Source organism: Phoenix dactylifera, chromosome 14, assembly GCF_009389715.1.
Source record: "Phoenix dactylifera cultivar Barhee BC4 chromosome 14, palm_55x_up_171113_PBpolish2nd_filt_p, whole genome shotgun sequence".
NCBI lineage: Eukaryota > Viridiplantae > Streptophyta > Magnoliopsida > Arecales > Arecaceae > Phoenix > Phoenix dactylifera.
This window is the reverse complement of record NC_052405.1, coordinates 4873476-4899406: the sequence shown is the minus strand read 5'-3', so window position 1 is coordinate 4899406 and position 25931 is coordinate 4873476. Positions and strand designations below refer to the sequence as shown.

The 25931-nt window shown below is 43.6% G+C and overlaps 1 protein-coding gene across 3 annotated transcripts in view; it reads left to right on the top strand.

Moving 5' to 3' along the window:
* The window catches only part of LOC103719803 (dihydrolipoyl dehydrogenase 2, chloroplastic-like), a 28870-nt gene extending 6998 nt beyond the window's left edge, over positions 1-21872 (top strand). Inside the window, exons 3-16 of one of the 3 annotated variants that reach the window (XR_005514741.1) lie at positions 10548-10682; positions 11342-11459; positions 12931-13055; positions 13695-13820; positions 13901-13981; positions 15249-15311; positions 15388-15462; positions 15625-15703; positions 15802-15902; positions 16641-16754; positions 18281-18409; positions 19286-19399; positions 20522-20593; positions 21475-21872. Coding sequence is in view for 2 of the 3 variants with exons in the window: in XM_039133397.1 (XP_038989325.1) it covers positions 10548-10682; positions 11342-11459; positions 12931-13055; positions 13695-13820; positions 13901-13981; positions 15249-15311; positions 15388-15462; positions 15625-15703; positions 15802-15902; positions 16641-16754; positions 19286-19399; positions 20522-20593; positions 21472-21525 (1257 nt within the window). In the remaining variant the exon portion in view is untranslated. Of the gene's footprint in view, positions 1-10547; positions 10683-11341; positions 11460-12930; positions 13056-13694; positions 13821-13900; positions 13982-15248; positions 15312-15387; positions 15463-15624; positions 15704-15801; positions 15903-16640; positions 16755-18280; positions 18410-19285; positions 19400-20521; positions 20594-21471 lie in introns of all 3 variants that reach the window. The other 2 variants (XM_039133397.1, XM_039133398.1) reach the window with 2 other exon arrangements.
* The last annotated feature ends 4059 nt before the right edge of the window (positions 21873-25931 follow it).

The following is a 25931-nucleotide window of genomic DNA, read 5'->3' as shown; positions in this document are numbered from 1 at the left end:
CTTGAAGAAGAAAGGAGTGCCCACTCTTTGGCCAAGTCAGCTCTGCGCGCCTCGGAGGCGCGCCTGGGGGAGGTCCAATCCGAGGTCGCGGGCCTCAAGTACGAGGGCGGGGTCCTGCGCCTCAAAATCGAGCAATTGGAAGCTCGAGAAAGGAGGGCACTCGAGCGGGCCGAACATGCCGTAGACTCCTTCAAAGAATCAGAGGAGTTTCGCGACATGTTAGAGGAGGAAACCGTGGATGGGTTCCTCCGCGGCTTCGAGAACTTCCGGAGGCAGATGGCTCGGTTCTGCCCCCAATTCGATTTCTCCACGATTCGTCCGAAGATGAGGTTGGGCTGCGACTCCGATGACGACGTTCCTGATGCCCTCGCGCCCGAGGAGTCTACCGAGGCTGAGGCGGACTCAGCCGCGCTGGTGGTGACGGAGGCTCCCCCTCGCGGAATTACCGAGGACGCTCCTGAGGTGCCCGCCCGTGTCCGCCGAAGACCCCGAGCCCGTGTCCGCCGAAGGCCCCTAGGTCATTGCCATAGATGACCCTGAGGGCGACGCCGACGCTGCTGCCGCCTCTTAGGGCGTAGACTTTTTTCTTCCCTTTACTGTAAATGAGGTCGGCCTTCAAAATTGTTGATCGGTCGACTTCTAATTTTGTACTTAGCCTTCCGGCGCTTTATTAATGAAAAGATTTTCTTTCGCGATTCTGCGCCTATTCTTTCCTTTTACTTTCTTCAGTTGTGAGCGAGGCCGGTACTTCAACTTATTATTTTACCGATCCTCGACTTTGTATCCTAGCCTTTGAGCGGCTTATCAATGAATACACGTTTCTCAGCTGTATTTTGCTTTTCTTTCCCTTAACTTGTTTTCCAACAAATTTCACCAAGTCTTGGAGCTCGGATTCGAGCGTCCGACAAGTTTTGGAGCCCGGATTTAGAGCTCGCAAAGGTTGCCGGGTTTGGTTTTCGGATTCTTGAGGCACCAAGCTCGGGCCCTAGACCCTGAGAGGGGCCTTGTCCGACTCGCATAAGTTGCTATCAGGGGGCCTAGCCGAGCTTTCAGGCTCGGCTCTCGGACCGTAGGTCAACAAAAAGGTTAGCTATCGCCCTCGGACCCCGCCGAGGCTTTAGCGAGCGGGGCCGGAACCTGTGGAGAATACCTCGGCCTTCTTGAGCTCGATCAGTACGCCCACGGTCGAGGTTATCCTCCTAAGTCGACGTTGGAGTCCGTGTATGGGGGCCGAATTAGGCCCTTATTCATGAGGGTTTTCATAGGTTGTCGTGAAGATTATCGGTAGACGGAGCATGCATGAGGTCAGTAGACTAAACCGACTTGCAGGAGCAATGCGACCTTGGTCAGAATAGGGTCCCGATTTTAATCGGGATGTGGCTGGCAATACGTGGATAAATATAACGAGGCAAGCGTCAAGCAGGATGTACCTTCTGTATTTCCCAAACTGCGCTCCTCGTAGCGAAGTGGGCGGTCTTGTTTCCTTGCCGACTTTCGGAGTCATTCTTTGACTTTCGGAGAACTCGGGCTTCTCATGGGCCCGGTGGCGCCCGCCGAGGTTGAAGAGGTTTGGGAATGCTCCATTAATCTGCGACTCTTCTCGAGGTCGAGGGAGTTTGGGGCTCTATGGTCGGCCCTCGGGGCATTCCGACCTTAGTCGAGGAATCTTGCGTCAGGTCGATGGGTCTGGGAACGCTCTATCGACCTGCGATACATCCCGAGGTCGAGGGAGTTTGGGACTCTACGGTCGAACCTCGGAGCATCCCGACCTTAGTCGAGGAATCGTGCGTCAGGTCGATGGGTCTGGGAGCGCTCTATCGACCTGCGACGCTTTCCGAGGTCGAGGGAGTTTGGGACTCTACGGTCGACCCTCGGGGCATCCCGACCTTAGTCGAGGAATCGTGCGTCAGGTCGATGGGTCTGGGAGCGCTCTATCGACCTGCGACGCTTTCCGAGGTCGAGGGAGTTTGGGAATCTACGGTCGACCCTCGGGGCATTCCGACCTTAGTCGAGGAATCTTGCGTCAGGTCGATGGGTCTGGGAACGCTCTATCGACCTGCGATACATCCCAAGGTCGAGGGAGTTTGGGACTCTACGGTCGAACCTCGGGGCATCCCGACCTTAGTCGAGGAATCGTGCGTCAGGTCGATGGGTCTGGGAACGCTCTATCGACCTGCGACGCTTCCCAAGGTCGAGGGAGTTTGGGACTCTACGGTCGACCCTCGGGGCATCTCGACCTTAGTCGAGGAATCGTGCGTCAGGTCGATGGGTCTGGGAACGCTCTATCGACCTGCGACGCTTCTCGAGGTCGAGGGAGTTTGGAACTCTACGGTCGAACCTCGGGGCATTCCGACCTTAGTCGAGGAATCTTGCGTCAAGTCGATGCTCTGTCGTCCTGCGACACTTTCCGAGGTCGAGGGAGTTTGGGACTCTACGGTCGAACCTCAGGGCATCTCGACTTTAGTCGAGGAATCTGGAGATCACAAACGACCCAACATTAGAAGAGAGTCATAATTATTGAAAAGAGACGAATCATTGTAAAGAGGAGATTGAGTCCATGTTCCTGATTGCCCAGAACCCCTAGGGGTTTCATTGGTAATACATCCGTAGATTCTCGGAGTTCCAGCTTCGCGGAATTGGAGTCCCTTCGAGCGATTTCAACTTGTATGCCCCGGGTCGTTGTACTCGGGCGATTTGATATGGCCCTTCCCAGTTTGGGGCGAGCTTTCCCTGCTCAGTTGGCTGAGAAGCCTCGGCTCTCCTGAGGACGAGGTCCGCCACTTTGAAGAGCTTGGGCTTGACTCTGGAATTATAGTATTGGACCGTCTTCTGTTGGTACCTTGCCATGCGGATCCGGGCGACCTCTCGTGTCTCTTCAACGAGATCCAGATTATTTCTGAGTCGGGAAGAGTTGGAGTCGGGGTCATAGTGCTCCACCCTTGAAGAAGGGAGGCCGATTTCCAGCGGGATGACAGCCTCTGTGCCATATGCTAGGTTGAAGGGGATCTCTCCTGTGGGCAATCGGAACGTAGTCCGGTATGCCCAGAGGACGTTGTACAAGTCCTCGACCCACTGTCCTTTGGATCGATCAAGCCTAGCCTTGAGTCCCTGCAAAATGGTACGATTTGTTACCTCAGTTTTTCCGTTTGTCTGGGGATGGGCGACCGAGGTGAAGCGGTGGTCGATGCCGAGCTCGGAGCAAAATTCTCTGAAGTGGACGTTGTCGAACTGCCGACCGTTGTCAGATATAAGGATTCGGGGGAGTCCGAATCTGCAGATTATGGACTTCCACACGAAGTCCCGCATCTTTTGCTCGGTGATCCGGGCTACAGGTTCAGCTTCAACCCATTTGGTGAAGTAGTCGATGGAGACAACCAGAAATTTTCTTTGTCCGGTGGCCAGAGGAAAGGGCCCCAAAATGTCGATCCCCCACTGGGCAAACGGCCAAGGGGCGATGATTGAAGTTAGCAGGGCCGAAGGTCGGCGTTGGATGTTGGCGTTCCGTTGGCACCAGTTGCACTTCCGAACAAAGTCCACCGCGTCCTTCTGGAGCGTGGGCTAGTAATATCCTTGCCGCAGGATCTTAAAGGCTAACGCCCGACCTCCCAGGTGATTTCCACAAATTCTTTCATGGACTTCTCGGAGGGCGTAGTCCGCCTCAGAGGGGCGGAGACATCTGAGAAGAGGAGAAGTGAATGATCGACGGTAGAGCTTGTTTTCATATAGGACATACCGGGAAGCTTGGCGCTTGATCCGGCGAGCCTCTGTCTCATCATGGGGGAGGGTTCCGTCCTGGAGATAGCGGACGAACCCGTCGATCCAGCTCGGCTCGAAGTCGATGCACATGGTAGGTTCGGATTCCTCCGTGCTGGGTGTCTGAAGATACTCGAGCGTTGTCTCCTTGGAAAGCTCGCTCATGCGGGAGGTCGCCAGTTTGGACAACTGGTCTGCCCTGAGATTCTCCGCTCTGGGAATGTGCTGGATGCTGAAAGAGCCCAAGGCCGACGTAAGTTCCTGCACTTTTTGGAGATATTTTTGCATTGACGGCTCTTTTGCTTCAAAGTCTCCCTGGATCTGGCTCACTATCAGCTGGGAATCGTTGAAGGCCTTCAGGTCTTCCACTTTCAGTTCCTTCGCCAATTTGAGCCCAGCAATGAGCGCCTCGTACTCTGCCTCATTGTTTGAGGCCGGAAACTCGAGGCGCAAGGCTTGTTCAGCCACCACTCCGTCCGGGCTGGTGAGGATGAGTCCAGCTCCGCTACCCCCCAAAGTTGAGGACCCGTCCGAATATAGGACCCATGGTAGCCTCGGGGCTGTCCCCATAGGTGCAGACGGTAGCTCGGGGTCGTCTGGCAAGGTGCACTCCACGAGGAAGTCGACGAGTATTTGAGCTTTAATGGCCGGCCTGGGCCGATATTCGAGGTCGAACTCCCCGAGCTCGACCGCCCACTTGGCGATCCTCCCCGCACGATCTGACCTTTGCAATATTTGCTTCATAGGCTGGTCGGTCAATATGACTATTGTATGTGCTTGAAAATAAGGCCGGAGTCTCCAAGCCGAGATAACAAGGGCAAAAATTGTCTTCTCCAGTTTAGAGTACCGGGTCTCGGCATCCCTGAGGACCCGGCTGATGTAATAGACCGGCTTTTGGAGCTTGTCCTCTTCCCGGACCAGGACCGAGCTCACTGCAACCGGGGAGACGGCCAGGTATAAATAAAGAACTTCATCCCGCTGAGGCTTGGTGAGTAGCGGGGGAGAGGCCAGGAGGCGCCTGAGCTCTTCAAAGGCCTGCTGGCATTCTTCTGACCACAGGAAGTCCTTTGGCCGCTTAAGGATCTTGAAGAATGGGAGGCAGCGCTCAGCCGATCGGGAGACAAATCTTCCCAAGGCGGCGACTCGTCCGGTAAGCCGCTGCACTTCTTTGACTGTCTTTGGGGGCGCCATCTGTTGCAGCGCTCGGATTTTCTCGGGGTTGGCTTCAATCCCACGCTGGGTCACTATGAAGCCCAGGAATTTGCCCAAGGTGACTCCGAACGCGCACTTTGCTGGATTGAGCTTCATTCGGTATCTCCTGAGCTTGGCGAACGTCTCGTTGAGATCAGCTACATGGCGTTCCGCCGCTCGGCTCTTCACCAACATGTCATCCACATAAACTTCCATATTTCGACCGATTTGGTCCTCAAAAATTTGGCTGACTAGCCTCTGATATGTGGCTCCAGCGTTCTTCAGACCGAAAGGCATCACCCTGTAACAATAGGTGCCCTTGTCGGTGATGAAGGCCGTTTTCTCCTCGTCTTCTGGCGCCATTCGGATTTGATTATATCCTGAGAAGGCGTCCATGAAAGTCAGCAATTGATGTCCTGAGGTGGAATCGACGAGCTGGTCGATGCTTGGAAGGGGGAAACTGTCTTTCGGACAAGCCTTATTCAGGTCGGTGTAGTCCACGCACATGCGCCATTTTTCGTTGGCCTTCTTCACGAGGACTATGTTGGCGAGCCAGTCTGGGTAGGAGACCTCCCGGATAAAGCCAGCTTCAAGGAGTTTGTCCACTTTCTCGGCTGCAGCTCGTTGTCGTTCCGGGGCGGAGCTTCTCTTTTTCTGCTTCACAGGCCTGCTGGTCGGCTTTACCTGGAGTCGATGGGTCATGACCTCAGGGTCAATTCCTGGTACATCGGCAGGTGACCAGGCGAAGACATCAGCATTGTCCCGCAGGAAGCCGATGAGGTGATCCCTTTCGCGGACGCCAAGGCCGGAGCCGACCTGCACGGTTAGCTCGGAAAAATTTTCTCGTATAAGAACTTGAACGAGGAGCTCACCAGGCTCTACTTGCTTCTTCCAGAGGTCGTCCCTTGCGTCCAGAGTTTCCATGGGTAGCGAGGGGCCCGTTGCCTGAGGCGGCGCCTTAGTTGGTTGTTTCACTCTGTGAGCCGCCATGTAACACTGCTTGGCGACCGGCTGGTCCCCGCGGGCCTCGCCTACTCCTTGGCCGGTGGGGAATCGCACGAGTAGATGGCGGGTCGAGACCACGGCTCGGAGGGCATTTAGCCCTGGCCGTCCAAGGATGGCGTTGTAGGCTGAGCATAGACGGACTACAAGGAAGTCCGTCCTCACGGTGCTTTCCTGGGGAGCGAGGCCGACCGTAATAAGGAAGCTGACCTCACCCTCAACTGGGACCGAATCTCCGGTGAATCCGACTAGTGGGGTATTAATTTTTCGGAGATGTCCTTCTGGTAATCTCATTTTTTGGTAGGCATGGTAATACAAAATATTGGCCGAGCTCCCATTATCAACTAAGACACGCTTTACATCAAACTTATTTACAATCATGGAGATGACCACAGCATCATCATGAGGGGTCTCAACCCCTTCCAAATCCTCGTCCGAGAACGAGATGGCTTCGAAAGCGCGTGGGCGCTTCGGGGAAACTTCCTGGGCTGGCCCTCCAGCGGAAGTCCCTCCCCTAATGACATTGATGGTGCCGGCGATGGGTCTGTTGTCATTTGAATTCTCAGGGGGCGTGGTGTTTTCTGCTGGCCTCCTTTCTTCACGTCGGTTCCGTATGAACCGATTGAGCACCCCGCGGCGAATAAGCGCCTCGATCTCGTCTCGGAGCTGAATACAGTCCTCCGTATCGTGCCCATGGTCCCGATGGAAGCGGCAGTACTTCCTGGGATTGCGCGGGAATTCCGTATCCCGCATAGGAGGTGGAGGTCGGAAAAAGTTCCGGCCTTCAATCTCCATCAAAATCTTGGCCCGGGGTGCATTGATGGGTGTGTAATTTTCGTACCACCCTGGGTACGTCCGAGGCCGTGGTGGGGACCTTGGTCGAGGTGGGGTCCTCCGTTGTGGCTGTCCCTGCTGCCGGGGCGAGCTCCTCAGTCGGAGGAAATTCTTCTCTCGACGGGGGGATCGGCTTCTTTGTCGGCCGCGCTCTTCGCGGCGTTTCTTTTGCTTCCTTGAGGCGGGCTCAATCGCACCCCGCCTGGAGGCGATCGCCTCCTCGGCCTTAGCGTACTTCCGAGCTCGGGCCAGCATCTCGGTGAAGTCGGCCGGGAAGCTCTTCTCGATGGAGAAGAGGAATTGATAAGAGCGGGCCCCAGTCTTTAGAGCCGACATGGCTATTGGCTTGTCCAGCTCGCGGACTTCCCACGTGGCGGTGGTAAAGCGGTCTAGGTACTCCTTGAGGGATTCCCCCTCCTTCTGCTTGATATCCAGGAGGGAGTCCGACGTCCGCCTTTGGCGTCGGCTGGCAGCAAAATTGGTAGCAAATTGCCTGCCGAGTTGCTCGAAGGAAGATACCGTGCTCGGCTTTAGCCCAGAAAACCAAAGCCGAGCTGTCCCTCGAAGAGTTGCCGGGAAGGCCTTACAAAGCATGGCCTCCGAGGATCCTTGTAGGGCCATGAGAGCTCGGTAACTCTCCAAGTGGTCGAGGGGGTCGGTGATTCCGCTGTAGGGCTCCACTTGAGGCATCTTAAACCTCGCGGGGACCGGCTAATCCTCGATCTGGCGGGAGAAGGGGGACTTGGTGGTGAATTCAAAATCCCCTTCTTGCCTTGCCTTCTTGTTGTGGAGCGCTTCGATCTGGCGTTCCAAGTGTTCGACTTTTCTGTCGAGCTCCCCAACCTGTGGAATCATCACCGTGGTTTGCTCCGTCCCACGGTGGTCTGGGGCTGATTCGGCTTCAGAGGGTTGGGGTCTCCTGCTGAGGCCTTCCCCCGGCAGCTCTCTCTGGGGGGAGGCCCGCCCTTCGTTGTTGGCCCTGGAGGAGCCATGAAGATTCTGGCCTGGGAGAATCGGGCCGTTGGGAGGAAACTCCGGCAAGACCTGGGCCTGCGGGGGAAGCGTTGGTGAGGCCTCCCCACGCCGCAGGCCTTGAACGGCAGCGGCCAGGGCCTGAACTTGCTGCACCAGAGCATTGAATTGTTCCGGCTGGACCTGGGGAGCCGGGTCAGCCGGAGTAGGCGAATTCTGGACGGAGCGTCCAGGACTCTGTGGGGGACGCCGGGAGATATTGGAGGCTCCCTTACTTCTCAACTTCATGATCGCGACTCGGGCTCTTCCTCTAGCGCCAACTGTTGCTGGAAATTGGACCTGGGGGCGATCGTCGGTCGAGGAGGGGGAGCGGCAGTGGACACGGGAGAGCGGCGGTCCGTCGGCGGGCGGCGTTCTCCGTCGGGGTGCCTGCAGAAAAGCCGGTGGCCGGGTCTTCCGGCGCCGGCCCTCCGATGCTTAAGTCAGAGGGGGGCAATCAGTGTCAAAAGGAGGAAGAAGCAGAATATTTTGAGTTTTCTGTGTCCCCCCTTGAGAAGTGAGGGTTCCCTTTTATAGGAGGGTCGGTGTACCTGTGATGTGATGGGGCGAGGCCGTCGTACGGCTCGGCATGTTGCTTGGACGGGCAAACGATCGGGCGAATCATTGCATTAATGTCGGAAATGAGGCCGTCGTACGACCCGAGCTGGCACACGATCGAGTGAATTATTGCATTGGTGTCGGAGGTGAGGCCGAGATCAGAGACTTATCACGGTTGATTGGACTCCGCTGGGCTGATTTGCCGTGGAGAGCCATGGGTCCGTAGACAATAGGAGCCATGCGCATTAATTATTGAGTAAGCCGGAGGTGCGCATTAATTGCTGAGCAGGCCGGAGATGCGCATTAATTGTTGAGTAGACCGAAGCTTTGCATTAATTGTTGAGTGAACCGGGGGTTTGCAGAGGTCATGCGCATTAATTACTGGGGCAGTGGCAGGATATGGTCCTCGGCCGGACTTCGGAGGGGTTCGGCCGTAGTAGGTGGTCGACAAGGACCGACCTTTGGGGTCGGAAATTCTCCAGGTCGGGCGTTCAGAGGTCGGACGCCGACCTCGGTCGTCCAAGTTCGGCGGCTATGCGGCCTTTTGGAGGCGGGGTTATTATATTGCTGGAGGAAAACTGTATTCCCCCAACAAGATTATTTGCCACTCACTCATTATTTATTTATTTATACGTTCATTCGTATATATATTTATTTATGCATTTATTTATTTATTATTTTATTCATTGAAATATATTTATTTATTATCTTATCTATTCATTCATTCATTCATTCATTTATATAAATATTTATTTATGCATTTATTTATTTATTTATTATTTTCTTTTCTTTTCTTTTCTTCTCTTTTTTTTTTCTTTTTTTCTTTTTTTTTCCTTTCCTTTTTCTTTTCTTTTTTTCTTCTCTTCTCCTTCCTTCCTCTCCCCCCTTCTCCTTTCTTCTCCTCCTGCGCGGCTGGCGGCGCCAGAAGGGGGCTAGGCCGCGGCGGCCGCAGGAGGGGGCCGAGCTGCGGCAGTCTTGGCGGCCGCCGCTGGTCCCCTGAGAAGGGTTCTCCTCCTGCGAGGCCGACGACGCCGGAAAGGGGCCGAGCCGTGGTGGACGCAGGATGGGGACGGGTCGTGACCGGCGACGGCCGCAGGAAGGGGGAGGGTGCCCCCTTCTTCTTCCTCTTCTTTGGCACCTCCCCACCGTGGGAAACTCCTTCTTCGGCACCTCCCCATCCGTCCGTGACGGGGACATCATGGCCGGCGGCGGCCGCGGGAAGGGGAAGACCAACCCATCTTCCTCTTCTTCGGCACCTCCCCACCAGGGAAGGGGGGGAAGGGAGGGGGTGCAGCGGCGGGGGAGAGGGAGGGGGTGCAGCGGCGGGGGAGAAGGGGGGAGGAGAGGAATAGGCGGTGAGAGAGGTTTTTGGAAGAATTTTTTTTTTTTTAAAATAGGGGTAGTTTGGTCAAAAATAGAGCTTTCCAACAAAGCTCAAAATAGCGTTTTCGGAAAGCTCCAAAATGGAGCTTCTACCAAAAAGCTGTTTTCAGCTTCCCGAAAAAGCTGAAACAACTTTCCAAAATTTTTACCAAATACCATTTTTTATCTAAAAGTACTTTTGGACGGCCAGAAAGTGCTTTTTGGCCCTCCAAAGCTCCCCTAAACAGGGCCTTAGAAGGTTTGTTTTTACAGTATGGATTTTCTGAGTTTGACCAAGCAGTTGTTTTATCAGGGGTCATTCGCTTGATTATTCATATGTCATACATTAACCTACTTGATCCGTTAAACTTTTCATTTGTTGGATCTGCTTTTGTTGAAGAGACATAGAAGACTTGTGAAGTCAAAAACATGCCAGTTAAATACATTCATTTGCTATCTTATAATCATGTTTTAGTTACAGATCTGCGCCATGGCTTGCTATGTGAACATTCTAATAAGAAGACATAGTTTGCATCCAGTGTTTTCAACTGCAAGTTAATTGAAAATAAGCCATGCAAACCATTTTATCAGTGGTTTTCATCCAAGGGGTGAAGACCAAATTTCTTTCTAGAAAGTGCTTCATAACGTAGCCTAATTGTTATCATTAGCCCTCTTACATCACAATGTTTGACCTGGTCACGCTTTTTCAAACCAGCATTATTACTCTACATGTCTAGGATCTTCAGCTGCATGAGATATTTATTTATGCTAATTTTGCTTTGCTTTTTTATCTATCTTATACTCTAACACGAATCCCTTCTTGTTCTGAATGATAGGTATCATCTCCTGGTTACGACCGACAAGGTGTTGCTGACCATGCAAATAATCTTGCTTCAAAAATTCGTAATAACCTGACAAATTCATTGAAGGCTCTGGGCGTAGACATACTAACTGGTGTTGGCACAATTGCGGTATGTCATACATGTTTCCCCAAGCATTGTCTGCTCTAATGTATGAACTATGCTAGAAACGAAAAATTTGTTGCCAAGTCATTTCGGTGTTAGTTGTAAAATGTCTTTGTGGTCATGTAACATCTGCAAACAGGGAAACTGCCTGAGAAACGTATTTTCTTTTAGAATTATTCTTTTGGAAACAGTGAATTGATTTTTCTATGTTCCATTAAATAACAGCAGTAGCCCAATGCATGCATTTAGCATGTGGACTCACATATCAGATTCCAGATAATGCATGAGTTTCTAATGTATATACACTCACAAAATCCTAAATGCTTTGATCCATGTGCTTACAAAGTACATAATGACTGTATGTAGTCCATGTAATATAGTTGTACAGTAGATAAAATACTTTTAAAGGAATATTAGCCTTTTTCATTAAGTTCTCTCATCTTATCAAGGACAACTACACAAGGTGTTCCTGTACCCAGCAACAATATTATAAATATACTACTACTGTAATAGATTTGGAGTTTGCTCTCTCTCTCCTTTTACTCCTAATTTTTGTTTGCTTGCATTTCTGAAGCTTGAGGTTATTCATGTCTCTTTGTTGAGTAGCATATATCCTATATGGAGCTTATGAATTTTGGTGCTTATGGAGATTGAATATATTGCAGGATACACAAAAAGTGACATATGGTAAAGTTGGATTTCCTGACACAGAAATCACAGCCAGGGACATAATAATTGCAACTGGGTCTGTTCCTTTTGTTCCTACTGGCATTGAAGTTGATGGTAATTGCTGTTTACTTGGATCCATTTTATTCATAATTAGTCAAGTATATGATGGAGGATTTTCTTTTGATAGGTGACATTAATCTTTGTATTCTTTATTCTAATATTTGAGAGAGCATGTTAGTCTTTTTTGGTTTTGTTTTGTATATTCTGCTGCATCTAAGATTTTATAGATAATGTTCTCATTTTGTTTTTTTGGAACTTTGACTTCTTGCACTGTTTCCTGCTTTTGTTCCTTGATTTATAACTATGCTTTCCAAGTCAATTGTATTCAATGTTCCAGATAATGTTCTCATATTGTTTTTTTTGAAACTTCCACTTTTTTCTGTGTCTCCTGCTTTTATTCCTTGATCTATAACTGTGCTTTGCAACTCAACTGTATAAAATCTTCCGTGAAAGTTGTCTATGCCTTGGTGCATGTCGTAAAGATCAAAGTTGTTCATAACTAGCAACCTCAGAAAAGCACATCCTGACATTTCTGTGGTGCTGTGGAATGTGTGGCACCATTTCTTGTAAATAGTGGATATGATCATAGGGTTTTGGGAATCAGCTTGCTGCGGCTGGAGCTTGAATCCATGCTTCTATACATGCCTATGTGCATGGTTATTCATATCTCTGATTTGGTGCTGTCTTGAATGCATCCGTTGGGCAAACTCAGACTTCTTTCTATTCACAGTATACCTTTTTCTTGATTTTCTACGTCAAATGTTGTTCTTATTGGCACATTTTGTCAATACACAGGTTTACTGATAATTACATAGAAACCTTTCTGTATTGAAATATTATGCCTATGGTTTCTATGTAAATTTAAAAGCACTTCATATACATATAGAATAAATAGGGAATTAAGGTCCCTAGTTGTTATCTATAACATCCAAGATGCCTAAAAACAAGAGAAAGGAGAAAATTCAATATTTTGGAGGTTTCTTACTTGCTCATTAATTGCTCTTAAGATGGACAAATTTGAATTTCAACTTAAATAGTTTCATTTGATTTAGAGTCTAAAGTATCCAAACCTACTGAATTCACATGTTGGATAGGTATGAATACCCCAAAACATGTGATCTTTAGTTTAGGCATTTTATCTATTGTAAGTCATGATTGACTAATGTGGATTCTCAATTTGGATTGCTCGAAGTGTGATCCACACTCCTAGGATTGTATCTCATATTTCTATACATGTACGCTTGCATGATGCACGCATTATGCCCTTTGCATTTTATGCAACTTCAAGTTTAAATTGTTTTCCATTAGTTTGTGATTGGGATCAGATTGAGATATTCTAGGTCTTCACTATGTAAATCATATCAAACTCTATATCATGGCATATTGTGGTAGATATGTCTGTCTAGTTTGGTTGGACATGCTTTAAATACTATAACTAATATTCTCTAGTAGTACTTTTTTCAAACTTAAATATACAGCATTTCTTTCCTTTGATGGTTTGCTGATCTCATTGGATGATATGCAGGGAAAACTGTGTTTACAAGTGATCATGCTCTCAAGCTGGAGTGGGTTCCAGAGTGGATCGCCATTGTAGGAAGTGGTTACATCGGACTTGAATTTAGTGATGTGTACACAGCACTAGGAAGCGAAGTATGTAACCACTCTTTCATTCTGCAGTTCATTAGTTTTCTCTTTTGCTAATTTACATGTAGTAATATCTAGATCAGCTTTCAATTTTGGTTTCATACTAATGTGGTTTTGAAACTTTTTTTCCTCCAACAATTGAAAGCCTGCAAACTACCCTAAGGTGAAAATTTGAGTTCGACTAATCTTGACCAGCAAGCCTTATCCAACTTTATGCTTATTGGTTGTCCATTAAAAAATATTTTACAACTTTTCCAACTTGACAGCCCTTAACTTGGTGCCAAGTTTCTAACCAAGGAAACCCGAGACAAAAGAGGGGCCCTAAATATAACCTAGAAGACTGCTTAAGGGACATCATATTGGTTATGCAGTTTTAGCTCATGAAATACAAGAGTAAATCAACTTTTTTAAACAGAAAAAAAAATGTACTTTATTCAATATAAAATGGCAGATATTTGTAAATTTAACTATCTTAAATGCTTACCAGCTCCCAGATTAAAAATGCATTAAAAAGCAAGAATTAAATCAATCTGGTCAAAACGGACATGGTGAGTCTGCAACTTTAAGTTTGGTCCACAGCCACATCTATTCCCTCCACCTAACGAGATTGAGTTATGTAATTTGTTTATTTGTTCTGTTGGGCAGGTTACTTTTGTCGAAGCTCTGGATCAACTAATGCCTGGTTTTGATCCTGAGATAGGGAAGTTGGCCCAGCGAGTTCTCATCAATCCCAGAAAAATTGATTATCATACAGGAGTATTTGCAAAGAAGGTTGTTTTTAATTACAATTGCTTCTTCTGTTAAACATAAATAAGGAGATATCATTAATTTCTTTCTTTTTTTCTTTGTAGATCACACCAGCAAAGGATGGCAAGCCTGTTCTTATTGAGCTTATTGATGCAAAGACAAAGGAACCCAAATATACTCTGGAGGTGAATTATCTTTAAAACATTTGCTCTTTGTTTGAAAACTTCATCCTTAGCCAGTGTTTGTCTTGTTATTGCCAATTTTCGGAACAGAGGAAGAATGGGGCTTAAGTAATTTGAAATTTAAGGAAGATTTAAAATATTATATTGCTTATAAAATTAAGCTTTGGAGAAGAAAAGCTTCTGAATAGTTAATTGCATTCGATCAAAGCCAAATTGAAGGCATAGTTTAGGGTTGGGTGTATTTTTCATGCTTCTTCTTTTTCTTTATTTTCATTTTTTTTCTTTTGCTTTTGGTTGGGGATTTGGTGGGGTGGGGTTGGGGGGAGCTATCCTGTATTGATCCCAATACCTAAAGGTTGTAAATCTTATCAAACAGCTAAGTTATGGACCCAAGGTTTACCATGAAAATCAAACTTTTACACCAACAACTAATGGGATATTTACCACACTAATTTTATGGGAATATTACCAACTAATAGTAAAAGACTTTAATATTTTGTACCTAGAGATTGGAAGATGTGCCTATTACATATTTTTTAACCGCACATTAAAAAAGATCTCAACTAAATAACAAGTGCAAGTATACTGTCAGAAGAGATCCGAAACATAATATGTTGCATATCTCTTCATATGTCCCTGTTTTATAATGATTGATGTCGCTGACTTCCATTGCCGAGTTACTATAGTATTTTTAGGTAACTATTATCCCTGGTAACAAAGAGGATAAATATATTTAGAAACGATGGGAACATGTGCTTGCAGATTAGAGGGCATGGATCATCCAAAAAGATAGTGAAAATATCACAAAACCTTCAAACACAGAACAAGATCAATATATTTAGTGTGATGAAACCACCATCATTATCTAAAGTATAGGACTGTTAAGACTTAAGATAGATTTTCTAATTCCACAAGGAATTCCAAATGTGATTCTCCATCTATTACTGCCCAACACTTTGACATTACTCTTGGCGACTGTCTACTTGAGACTTATAGATTGCGTACCAATTCGCATTGTGAGAAAAAAAACATAAACATGGTCAAAGGGATCCTGTTTTCAGATATGAATATTTACTTCAGAAATGCAGAACATACGTTTTCTATTCATAGGTCTCATTTGCATACTGTTGCATGTTGATTCTTTGGATAGCCTATCATAAGCATGCCTTGCCTATTCATGGGCGTAGTGTATGGCATATGTACTTTCCTAATCGATTTTGAATCTCATATGGTCTCTCATAAGGTGAAATGAGTTATGTGAATTCTGCAGGTAGATGCAGCGCTTATAGCAACTGGAAGGGCACCATTCACGAAGGGACTTGGCCTAGAAAATGTAAGTGCTTGAAGGTCTTGTCTACAGGACTAGATAAAATACAAACCAGCAGGCTCAAATATTCTCCCGATTTCAGATAAATGTAGTTACACAACGTGGATTTGTTCCGGTCAATGAGCGAATGCAAGTAATTGATGCAAGCGGCAATCTGGTTAGTCATTTACTCTCCATATGAATTAACTATCCCTCATCTGTTGGCAAGTTTCAAATTAATTCACAATCTGTTTAATAATAAATGCATTCAGCTTGGGATTTCTATACTTTCTAAGGGTGCATTTTTATATTAATTTGAACTGTATAAATCCATGTGTAGATCCCTCATTTATATTGCATTGGAGATGCTAATGGAAAAATGATGCTTGCTCATGCTGCCAGTGCACAAGGAATCTCAGGTATATGCATCTTTAAATTTTCTGTCAAACTATGTGTGCTCTTGTTGTCTGTGTATAAATGATCGCTCATTAGTGCTTTGCATTGGTCTTGAAAACAGTTGTTGAGCAAATTGGTGGGACAGATAATGTGCTAAACCATTTAAGCATCCCAGCTGCTTGTTTTACCCACCCTGAGATCAGTATGGTTGGCATGACAGAGGTATGTTCATTTCTCCTAATATGAAGTTGGAAAAAGTAATCTCTCCCTTGATGTTGCATGCATTGCCAGCACTAGCGTATCTAATATGAATTAGAACAAAATCACAAACCTATCTACAAATGGGCATGCATTTTTTGGTGAGTCTATCTTGGTCAACATGCTGCTCATCTCATTGCTGATGGGTTCCAGATTCAGATTGCTATTTGGTAGTTTGAAAAAATTTGATGTTAATCGTTCTGAATTACACAGCATGCTCTGCCATTTCTTGATATACATGTGATTCCAGACTTAAGAAGTTATCTTATGATGAATCTTACTATTAGTAGATGCTTTTATTCTCACGATGAAACGTACTAAGAGGAGTGTCATGAAGTCAGTCTTTCTAGAATGCTACTGAATATAATTATGGTGTAAAATTATTTGGCCTTTTGCTTCAATTTGGCCACAATCAGATAATCCATGCCAATCCACAAGCTCTGTCACTTTGCCTATAGTATTTTGACTCATGTCGGTGGGCAAGTTGTGATCTAGTTATTCTTTTCTCAATTACTATAGCAGTACAGAGAATAAAGCATAGAACAAAATCTTGCTTCACAAAAGTTTTCTAAATAGAATGTCAATCTCTCTTTTTTTTTAATCAATTTAATGATATCTAAGCACTTTTCCTTGATAATGTGGCTTTTCACCTGCCAAAAGTATTGCGTTGTTTTGAGATATCATATATGAACTTATTTGCAGCCTCAAGCAAGAGAGAAAGCTCAGCAGGAGGGATTTGAAGTAAGTGTTGCTAAGACAAGTTTTAAGGCTAACACGAAAGCTCTAGCAGAAAATGAAGGAGAGGGGCTTGCTAAGGTGAATCTTTCAACTCCTATTAACTTGTTCATTTTTGGTTCATGTAATGCTAGGTTTAGCGCTTGCAATACCTTCTTTATGAGGCTTGAATTAGATAACAAGTAATAGTGTTTAAAACCAGATTCATTCAGCTTTATTTGTTCTGTGCAACCATGTGTTGAATTTTTCTGCCATCATTACATATACGTAGGTATACATGTTTTTGACCAAAATAATTTCTTTTGAGTTCTTCAAGAGTTCAAAAATTTCTTGTACCAGCTTAGGGGAAATTTTAATGAAGATAAAATATTAGCATATAATTATTTAATAGGTTCAAGAATTCTCAAACTTATAAGCAAGGTTGCTCATAACCACGATCATCAAGCCTTTTCTCAACTATATGGGGTCGGATTTATGGATCCTCATTCCCCAAGTATTCCTATTTAGAGATTGCTAATAGTGCGAAATCAGTTCTTTGAATCGTTTCCTAATAATTACCTCATACTGGCACTGTATGCTGTTGCAAACCATAAAAACAGAATCTTCCCTGTTGCAGTAGCATAACTTCCTGCTTTTGCTTTTAGATCCTCATGTTTGAGCACACCAAGTTCTACATTCATCATGATGATCATTATTATATGACATTATTATCTTTTACTCAAACACCAATTTTTCTACTGTAAGTGCATCTTTAGTTGTATCTCTACCAGTGCCAGGCGTTGCTTTTAGCAACTGTCTCTCCTTAACAAAAAATTTGGACTGCTTCCATAAATTTATTGTTGGCGATGGAGGAGGATTACAAATTTAATCCCCAAACTGAATTTAACTCACTCTTATTTCAGATTCCCTGACCACCCCCCTCCAAAAAAAAAACAACAGACTCCAGCAAATAACTTCAACAGTTAAAAATTCATAACAAGGTATATTGTTCGGTATTTTGAGTCCACAACACAAGTGGCCACTAATATAACAAAAATATTGAGCACATTATTGATATGCTGAGCTGATTTTTTCTCTTTAATTCAGCCAAAGTACTCCAAAAAGAATTAAAGTTGCAGGTGTAGGAAGAAAAATGAAAAATATGATGACTAAGTTTAATTTGCCCTCTTATTGAATTCCGGACCAGCAAATTTTTATTGAGTTCCATGAATTGCTGAACAAATGGCACCTTAGATTTGTGTAACTATTGCAGATTAAAATAATAAAATACAAGCAAGTTTTTAACCTACAACAGGCTTGTGGGACCATCAACTCTTAAACTGATAGGAGGAAACCTCTTTTTGTTGTTCAGCTTCATGTCTTATCTTTGTTTTCATAGTCTTCGTGGAGTGCTAAAATAAGGGAAAACCTCCAAAGAATATCTCCTTGTTCCACCAGATATGCTCTCTCTTTACCCCTTGGGTTTTTTCAAGAAAGAAACTTCAATAGGTGTTTGGTTGCTGTGAATGTCTGAACATGATTAGTTCTCCACCTTCACTGCCTCATGCTTCCTGCGTCACTAAGAATTTCCAAAAGCACCTGGATCCATGGGTTGCGAGCCTTCTCGGTGCTTGCATTGGGGAGAATTGGATCAGTCCCAGATTTGGACTCTGGTGGTGGCATTCCCACTGCAATTCTAAACTGAACCAGTATAAGGGGATCTTGGCTGCTCCAAATAAGTTTTGAGGGCTATGGAGGTACAAAATAAGCTCCCTTCTCCTTTTCAGTCTCATATTCAATGACAATTGAATCAAATATTGGGTTCTTTTAATTTTTATAAGCAATTAAATATGAGGCATTAAGGTCGTGTGCTGTGATATATGTATAGACGCCTGCAACTTAGAGGTGCATAGAACTTTCCATGAAAGATCACATGTATGGTGGTAGTTTATTCTCCAACATGGATTCTCTTATGCCTTAAATTTGACATACCAATCTCATAGTAAACTGTATCAATATGATGGCCAATTCCCCTTGAATGTTGCATCAGCAGGAAGAATTCAAAGCTACTTTGTCATAGTGCATCAGTAGTACTAACAGTTTTCAGAAACTATGGCACAACTACCAACAACTATCTGTTGTTGAATTTGGGGCTATGTGATTAGGTTCTTGGGCTACAGCTCTGTTTCATGTGTTGGCATACGGTAATCTTTTGTGGATTCTGGTGTTGGAAGATTACAATGAACCCACTTTTAGGCATTTGATCAAATGACACTGACAATCAGAAAACATAGGGCTGCTGCATAGTTGAATTCTTTTTATGAAAATTGTTTACTTATCTGGTCTATGACTATTCAGTTATCATAGTTATTGGAGCACTTTGTTTCCATTTTCTAGCTATGTTCGTTTCATCCTTCTGTTAAGGAGTTCGGTATCTGTGGGGCTCTTCTCTTCTTAGATTTGTTCCGATTTGTTTCTATCCTTTTTGTCTCATCTCACTCATGTGTGATTTATCTTCAAAAAACTGATTTTTAACTCTTCGATACATATTCAGATTTCTACTTATTCCCTTGTTGCCTGAGTTTGGGTAAAGGTTTCATTTCCTTTTTCATTTCTTTTTTTTTGTAATACAGTTAATATACAGACCTGACACAGGCGAGATTCTTGGAGTTCACATTTTGGGGATGCATGCTGCAGATCTCATCCATGAGGCATCAAATGCAATAGCCTTGGGAACACGTGTTCAGGTGATTCTGTAGATGCTTGTGTTTATTCATTTGAACAACAAAATTTAAAAAACATAGTGTGCTATAAACATTCAATTTTTCCCTTTTGAGCAAAACAATGGATACTAACATGCCAAATTAGTCTCTATAATATCCATCTAAAAGAACTGTAAACAGGGATAATGCTGTAATGGAATAATAAGTGTTTCTCATATCGTGCTTTCATATAGTTGTGGCATGTGTTTTTCGATGCTTGGACCTTTTATGAAAATTAGTGTGATTTCCTCAGATTGTCATGAGGCAAACCTGTCTGCTAATTAGGCAATTAATAAATGAAGTTGGTAGTTACTAAAAAAATTCTATAGTGAGAAGTAACAAACCCAGAATACTAAAGAGATGAACATATCATGTATGGTCAATAATCACAGATATCATTTAGGACATATTATAACGTTATATGTGCTTTGCTAAATACAAGATTAGCTACTCATTTTCCTGTGTTTTCCATTGAATAGTTTGTTTAACTGATAATGGGCATAGAACTTTTGAAGGAGCAAGTAGGATTTTATAAGAGCTCTGGTAATAATAAGTTGCCAGGTGATTTATTGGATTTAAACTGTCTACTAGTCGTATTCTATGATTCAGACCTCTCTCTCTGTCTCTCTGACTGGAGAACAAACTATCGTATAATGTAGTAAAGAAAAGAAAAAACTCCATTAAAATCATAGGTATAGCTGCATGTCAACCATATTACTAACCAGTGCTCTCAATAGTTAATAATGCCACAAAAATGCTGCTTTACTAATGTATTTATTAAAAAAAAATCAATTGTAGTTATATTGCATGGAGGTGCAAATATAAGAAGCATTCACAACTCTGCATCTGCACTGTCTTATCAACTATCTATAGCCAGATGGACTATAAAGATTCATCTATTCAGCTCCCTCTTATTAAATCGAAGTCCTCATCTTTATTGTCAAACCTTGAGTGGCTATGTAAGTTAAATCTGGAGTTGTTTAAGTCTTTACAGACTGTTGTATGTTGTTTTCTTATTTCTGAAGAAACAGGTCTGGGGCTTAGTTTTAATCTATGAAGCTATAACCATCTCCTATCTGTCTCAGATTGGACTGTCTTTGTTTGCAGGATATAAAATTTGCTGTTCATGCACATCCAACTCTATCCGAAGTTCTAGATGAACTCTTCAAATCTGCAGAGGTATGCCTCTAATTTCGTGGTCAGAGTCCTGCACTTCAAAATGTCCACGTTTTGTATAATTTTGTGGACCTTATGTTATATCTGAAGAATTAGAATATGCCACTAAAACACCAATTTATTACTTACCGCTCATGCTAGATGTGCATAATTTTCCATCTTAATAAATTGTTGAAAATTTCTAATATCTTTTTGTTGGCCAAAAGTGAAATGGTCCTTTTCCTTTCCTTATTTTTCCTATTATCAATAAATTTCAGAAGGGGTAAGACAGCATTACCCTAATATTTTGTTAACCAAAATGGGATCTGGAACACTATTGCCCCAATAACCTCTATCATTCATTTTGAAGCTTTTGGGCCTATTGAGAGAGGGATATACTAACTCCATGTTACTCCCCAACCATCAAACTGTTCTTTCAACATGATAATTGTAAGCTTAGCTTTATTTATTTTTTAAAATGGATAGCCTTATGTTTGTTGTGACGTAATCAACATTCTATCTTGATCTTGGGTGAATTCCTATCTGTCATGCCTTCATTTTTGCACTACTAAATAATGATGCCCTTCTGTAGTATAATCTACAAATCTCTCTCTCTCTCTCTGAGAGAAAGTTCTTTTCAGATTCTACAGCATAATTTGTTCCATATACTTTCAGCGCAGAGCTTGTGATACCATTTGTCACGAACTTCTCTTTTAAGCATCCCGTTTTCTGGAAATGCTGAATCATTAGTTTATAATGTCTAATATTAAATTGTTTGTCTCATGTTGACTAGTGTATTTTCTATCATGCAATTGAATTATTTTTTTTTAATTAGATATTTGACTTATTGCCACTGGAGGCAATGTGCTGTTAAGAGTCAGCAAGATCTCTCTCTTTTTCGGCAGGTTAATACTGGTGTATCTCCTCCTTCTGTAAATGAACCAGTTACAGTCTAAACAGTACGATAGACAGCATAATTATCTGGAAGAGGCGTTCTCCAATATTTTTATCTACGTCAGGAACCTGTTGCCTTTCCTCAAGTGAAAAGATTGGTGCACGGTCGATCATCATGGAGCTGCTCCTGCTGCCTATTTTGGAAAGAAAGCTGCACCCTTTGTTTCCTATCATTTCAATTATAAAATGTCATGAATTTTGTATCCTTTATAAATTTTTGACACTGAGTGGCATAAAAGGTGGTGCTCTGTTGCATCAGTTGGGGTTCTCTCTTGGTAGCATATTTGGAAATGAATCTTGTGATGCAATAATAAGCTACGTATTTAATGTAGCTTTGTTATATTGGTCTCGTCTGAGCACAGTTTTCTCCACCCTATTCATATGGTTGTCTAATTTTTCTCTACTTACTGTGAAGACAAACAAGTGGAGGGAGCAACCTCCCAGTGTGGCAAAGGAAAAAAAAATCCGAGTGAGACCTGTCGCCTTGTTTATTCTTTATTAATGTTAGTGCAACTAATCCTGGTAATTATAGTGTGATTGTTTTGGCCATTATTTTATTTAACTAGATCTGTCTTCCCTTGGCAGATATTTTGGCAGCATTTTTTTTCTCACCTATATTTGTATTATAACATATTGGTTTATGCAACTGATGAAGTAGTTTTTATTCATGTAAAATTGGATGTTGCACGACTACATATCTTATTTTTGGTACAAGACTGCATATCTTATTTGCAGGTTTCTGAGTGCATCGGTGGAGCACATCTTATGAGGAATTGTGCATAAGATAGCATGTTTGGCATCTAATTGGGTTTTGTTGAGTTTGACCAAAATATATCATGCTAAAAGGCAGGATAAAAGCAATTTACATGTTAACCACTTCTCATAGGCTGTACTATAATTTGCTTGTGCCAAATTTAGTAGGCCTTACCAAATTTCTTGATTGTGCTTAACTTAGTAGGTCTTACCAAATTTCGTCAGCCTCTGATTATATATAAAGACTGCTTCATGCATTGTAAAAGATAGATAGCAATATAATTCTCTTCTCTTTTTTTTTTTTTTTTCAACTTTTGTAATGCAAAAGGCCCATGCAGCGGTCTCCTAGCTTGTTGGAACAACGTTAAACTCGATGGCAACCCTATTCATTTATGTGAATTCTCCTTGAGTATGCAGTTTTCATTGAAGGGCAGTAGCCCTCGGTGGACTCTAACTAATGTCTATGAACCCACTAACCAAAGGGTGCATCATGCTTTTTATGAAGAACTGAAGCTCATCAATCTCCATGTCTCTAGTCCATGGATTATCGTGGGTGACTTTAATATACCTGCTACTCATCAGATAGGCTGGGAGTTTAATAGATTCCTCAACACCCTGGAGCTGATAGAAATCAACGCTCCGAATAGGAAGTTCACTTGGTCAAACTTCCGGGGTCAACGTTACTGGGGCATTCTTAAAGGCAATAGATTGGTGCTCGCTCTTCAAAACCAATCTATGGATCTTGCAAGACTCAACTTCACCTATATTGCCCTCATTGCAAAAAAGATAGGATCAGTGTGAGTCAGAGACTTCAGACCCATTAGTCTCAAAAATGCTTTCATCAAAATCATATCCAAAATTCTTGCCACCTGGTTTCGCAAGGTGATTGGATTCATGCATGGTCTCTACAGCGTAGAGTGCTTTCATCAAAGACAGGCTAAACTTCGAGAGCTACGCATCGGCCAGTGCGACCTTATCCCGCTGTAAAAAAATGAAACATAAGGGCATTCTCTGCAAAGTCGACTTTGAAAAGGCCTTCGACTGTATTTCTTGTAAATTTATAATAGAGCTTCTGCAGAGACAGGGTTTTGGATCTAAGTGGATCAGGTTTCATCCTTGCCTCTAATTCCAAATCAGCTCCAATCGTCAACGGGAACAATGTTGCTTACAATTTGCTGACGATGCTTTGAAATTTTGCAGTCCTTCCAAGGAGCATGTCCAGCGGACGAAGATGATCTTATATTCATTTGAGCTGTTAACAGGACTAAAGATCAACTTTGATAGGTCTAACTATGACAATAACTGAGAACTATGCTTTGCTTTTGGGCTATCAGGTAGGAGAATTTTCCTTTCCTTACCTGGGAAACTAAAGTTGAGAAGAGATTGACTGGATGGAAGGGGAAGACTTTATCCATTGTTGGTCCCCTTGCTCTCATCAATTCCATCTTAAGAGCCATTCCACTGTACTGGATGCCGGTTCTCTCTGTTCCAGTAGGCATTATTCATAAGATTGATAAACTTTGCCAGGGTTATCTTAAACCGGGAGGAAGTGTACAATATCTTGCGAGTGGCCCTAGGTTTGTAGGCCAAAAGCTTTGGGAGGCCCTGGCATAATTAATCTTCACCTTGCAAATGTTGGTTCAAGTTCTTCGGTGAACCCGGCCATCCATGGCGAGCACTGGTTCAGAAGCTACATTTCAATGGAATTAAACTCGCCTGGTGCACTATCCACCCACCGGGCTTCTCACGGTTCTCCATTCTAGAAGAGCATAAGTAATCAAACTTACTTTTGGCACAACCTCTGAGCTGATCATCATTCGCTTGCAGTCAAGTTCCCCTCCTTATACAGACTAGCTAATAATCAATTTGATTCAGTGGTCGAATTGATGGCATCTCAAAACTGGTCTTCTAAATTCAGGTGGCCACAATCCTCAGCAACAAACAGAGAGCTCCACTCTCTGTGATCTTGCCTCGACAACGTCCAGCTCTCGACGGCAATGGCAATAGATCTTGGAGATGGCATTCATCTGGAAACTACATTGTTAAACGATTGCATGGGGGGGGGGGTTTCCATGCAAAGCCTATGATTTTGCATGGGCACTGTAACCAACGTCATCGCTTTAATACCACACCAGGGTCGCTCCAGTTCGTTTTTTTCGACTCTCTTACTTCGCAATCAGTAAGCACCATGAGTGAGTTTGCATGGGCATTGTAACCAATATCGCTTTAATGCCATACCAGGGTCACTCCAATTTGATTATTTTGACTCTCTTTCCTTGCAATCAATAAGGTTCAGGAGTGACTCTTTCCACTTCCCATGGTACTAACTTATCATCTTTGTAACAATTTACACTTCCAAAAAAAAAAATATCACTATTGTAATGGAGAAAATATTATTTTTTGTGATACATTCGGAAACTAGAAATACATTGCCATTCTGAATTATTCTAGATATTTTTTTTTAAGAGAGAAAAGCTAACCAAGGTTCAAGTTATGGTTGATATTTTAAAAAAACAAGGTTCATGTCAAATTTACAATGGATAGAGACGTGCTGTGCCAGTGGTCTTGGTGAATCTAAAACTTGACTTGAATTACCAAATATTTTTTCCATATGAACAATCTAATCTACAACTTGGATATTGAGTATAATTCTGCACCGACAGGGTAATTCAGAATTTTGCCAGTTATGATTTTGATGAGTGCTTAACCAGGCATGATCTCAAAGAATGTATAAAATCTTAACTTCAAATGAATAAATAACTTGTATATAGAAATCAATTAGCATTAAAAATAGTCAATCTTTGATAGTCATCGTCATATCACTATACTACAGTAAAAGTGGGAAAAGCCGACGCTTAAATGCCGATGCTAGGGGAAAGCGTCGGCATTTTCTGCTCCCGCGCCAAACTTTCCCGACGCTCTTGGTGAGTGTGGGTAATTTGAAGTAGTGGACGACGCTTAAAAGCGTCGTCGTAGACTTCAGGCTAAACGACGCTTTAAAGCATCGTTGTTTTTGCCTAAGACGACGGTTATAAGCGTGGTTAATTGAAACGCTAAAACGACGCTTATAAGCGTCGCCGAAGCCTCCTTAAAACCCAGCGGCCGACCCCAAGCCCGCATACTTGCCCTAGCTACTCTAGATACCCCTCATTCTCCTCTCCGGCACTGCCCTTGCCTGAAGGGTTTTAGCATGTTATAATGCGCAGCGGAAGCTAGGGATTTTAAAAATTTCTTGATAAAGTTCCTTAATATAAAATCCTTATAAGCCAAGATCACCTTAATGGAAGCAATCAAATAATATAATATAAATGTAGAAATAGAAGAATACCTCTAACGCTAATCCAATATGCAGAATTTCCACTAGGTGCCCAAGTGTTCACCCTCCAACGTTGATCCACACGAAAACTTGATTTAAGTCTTAAGCTCCAAAGACTTTGATCCTTAATGCAGAATTCTTAAAGAACTCTAATGGCTTGCTTTCCTTTCTTTCTATTTTTCTTTAACCTTCTAAAATCACTTCTAATCCTTTTGTCCTAAAGAAGACCACCTTGTCTTGGCTTAGGACACACTAGAAGCAATGCTAGAAAGAAAGAAACTAATGTAAGAAAGAAAGAAGAGAGGAGTGGGGTGGAGTTGGAATAATGAAACCCATGGA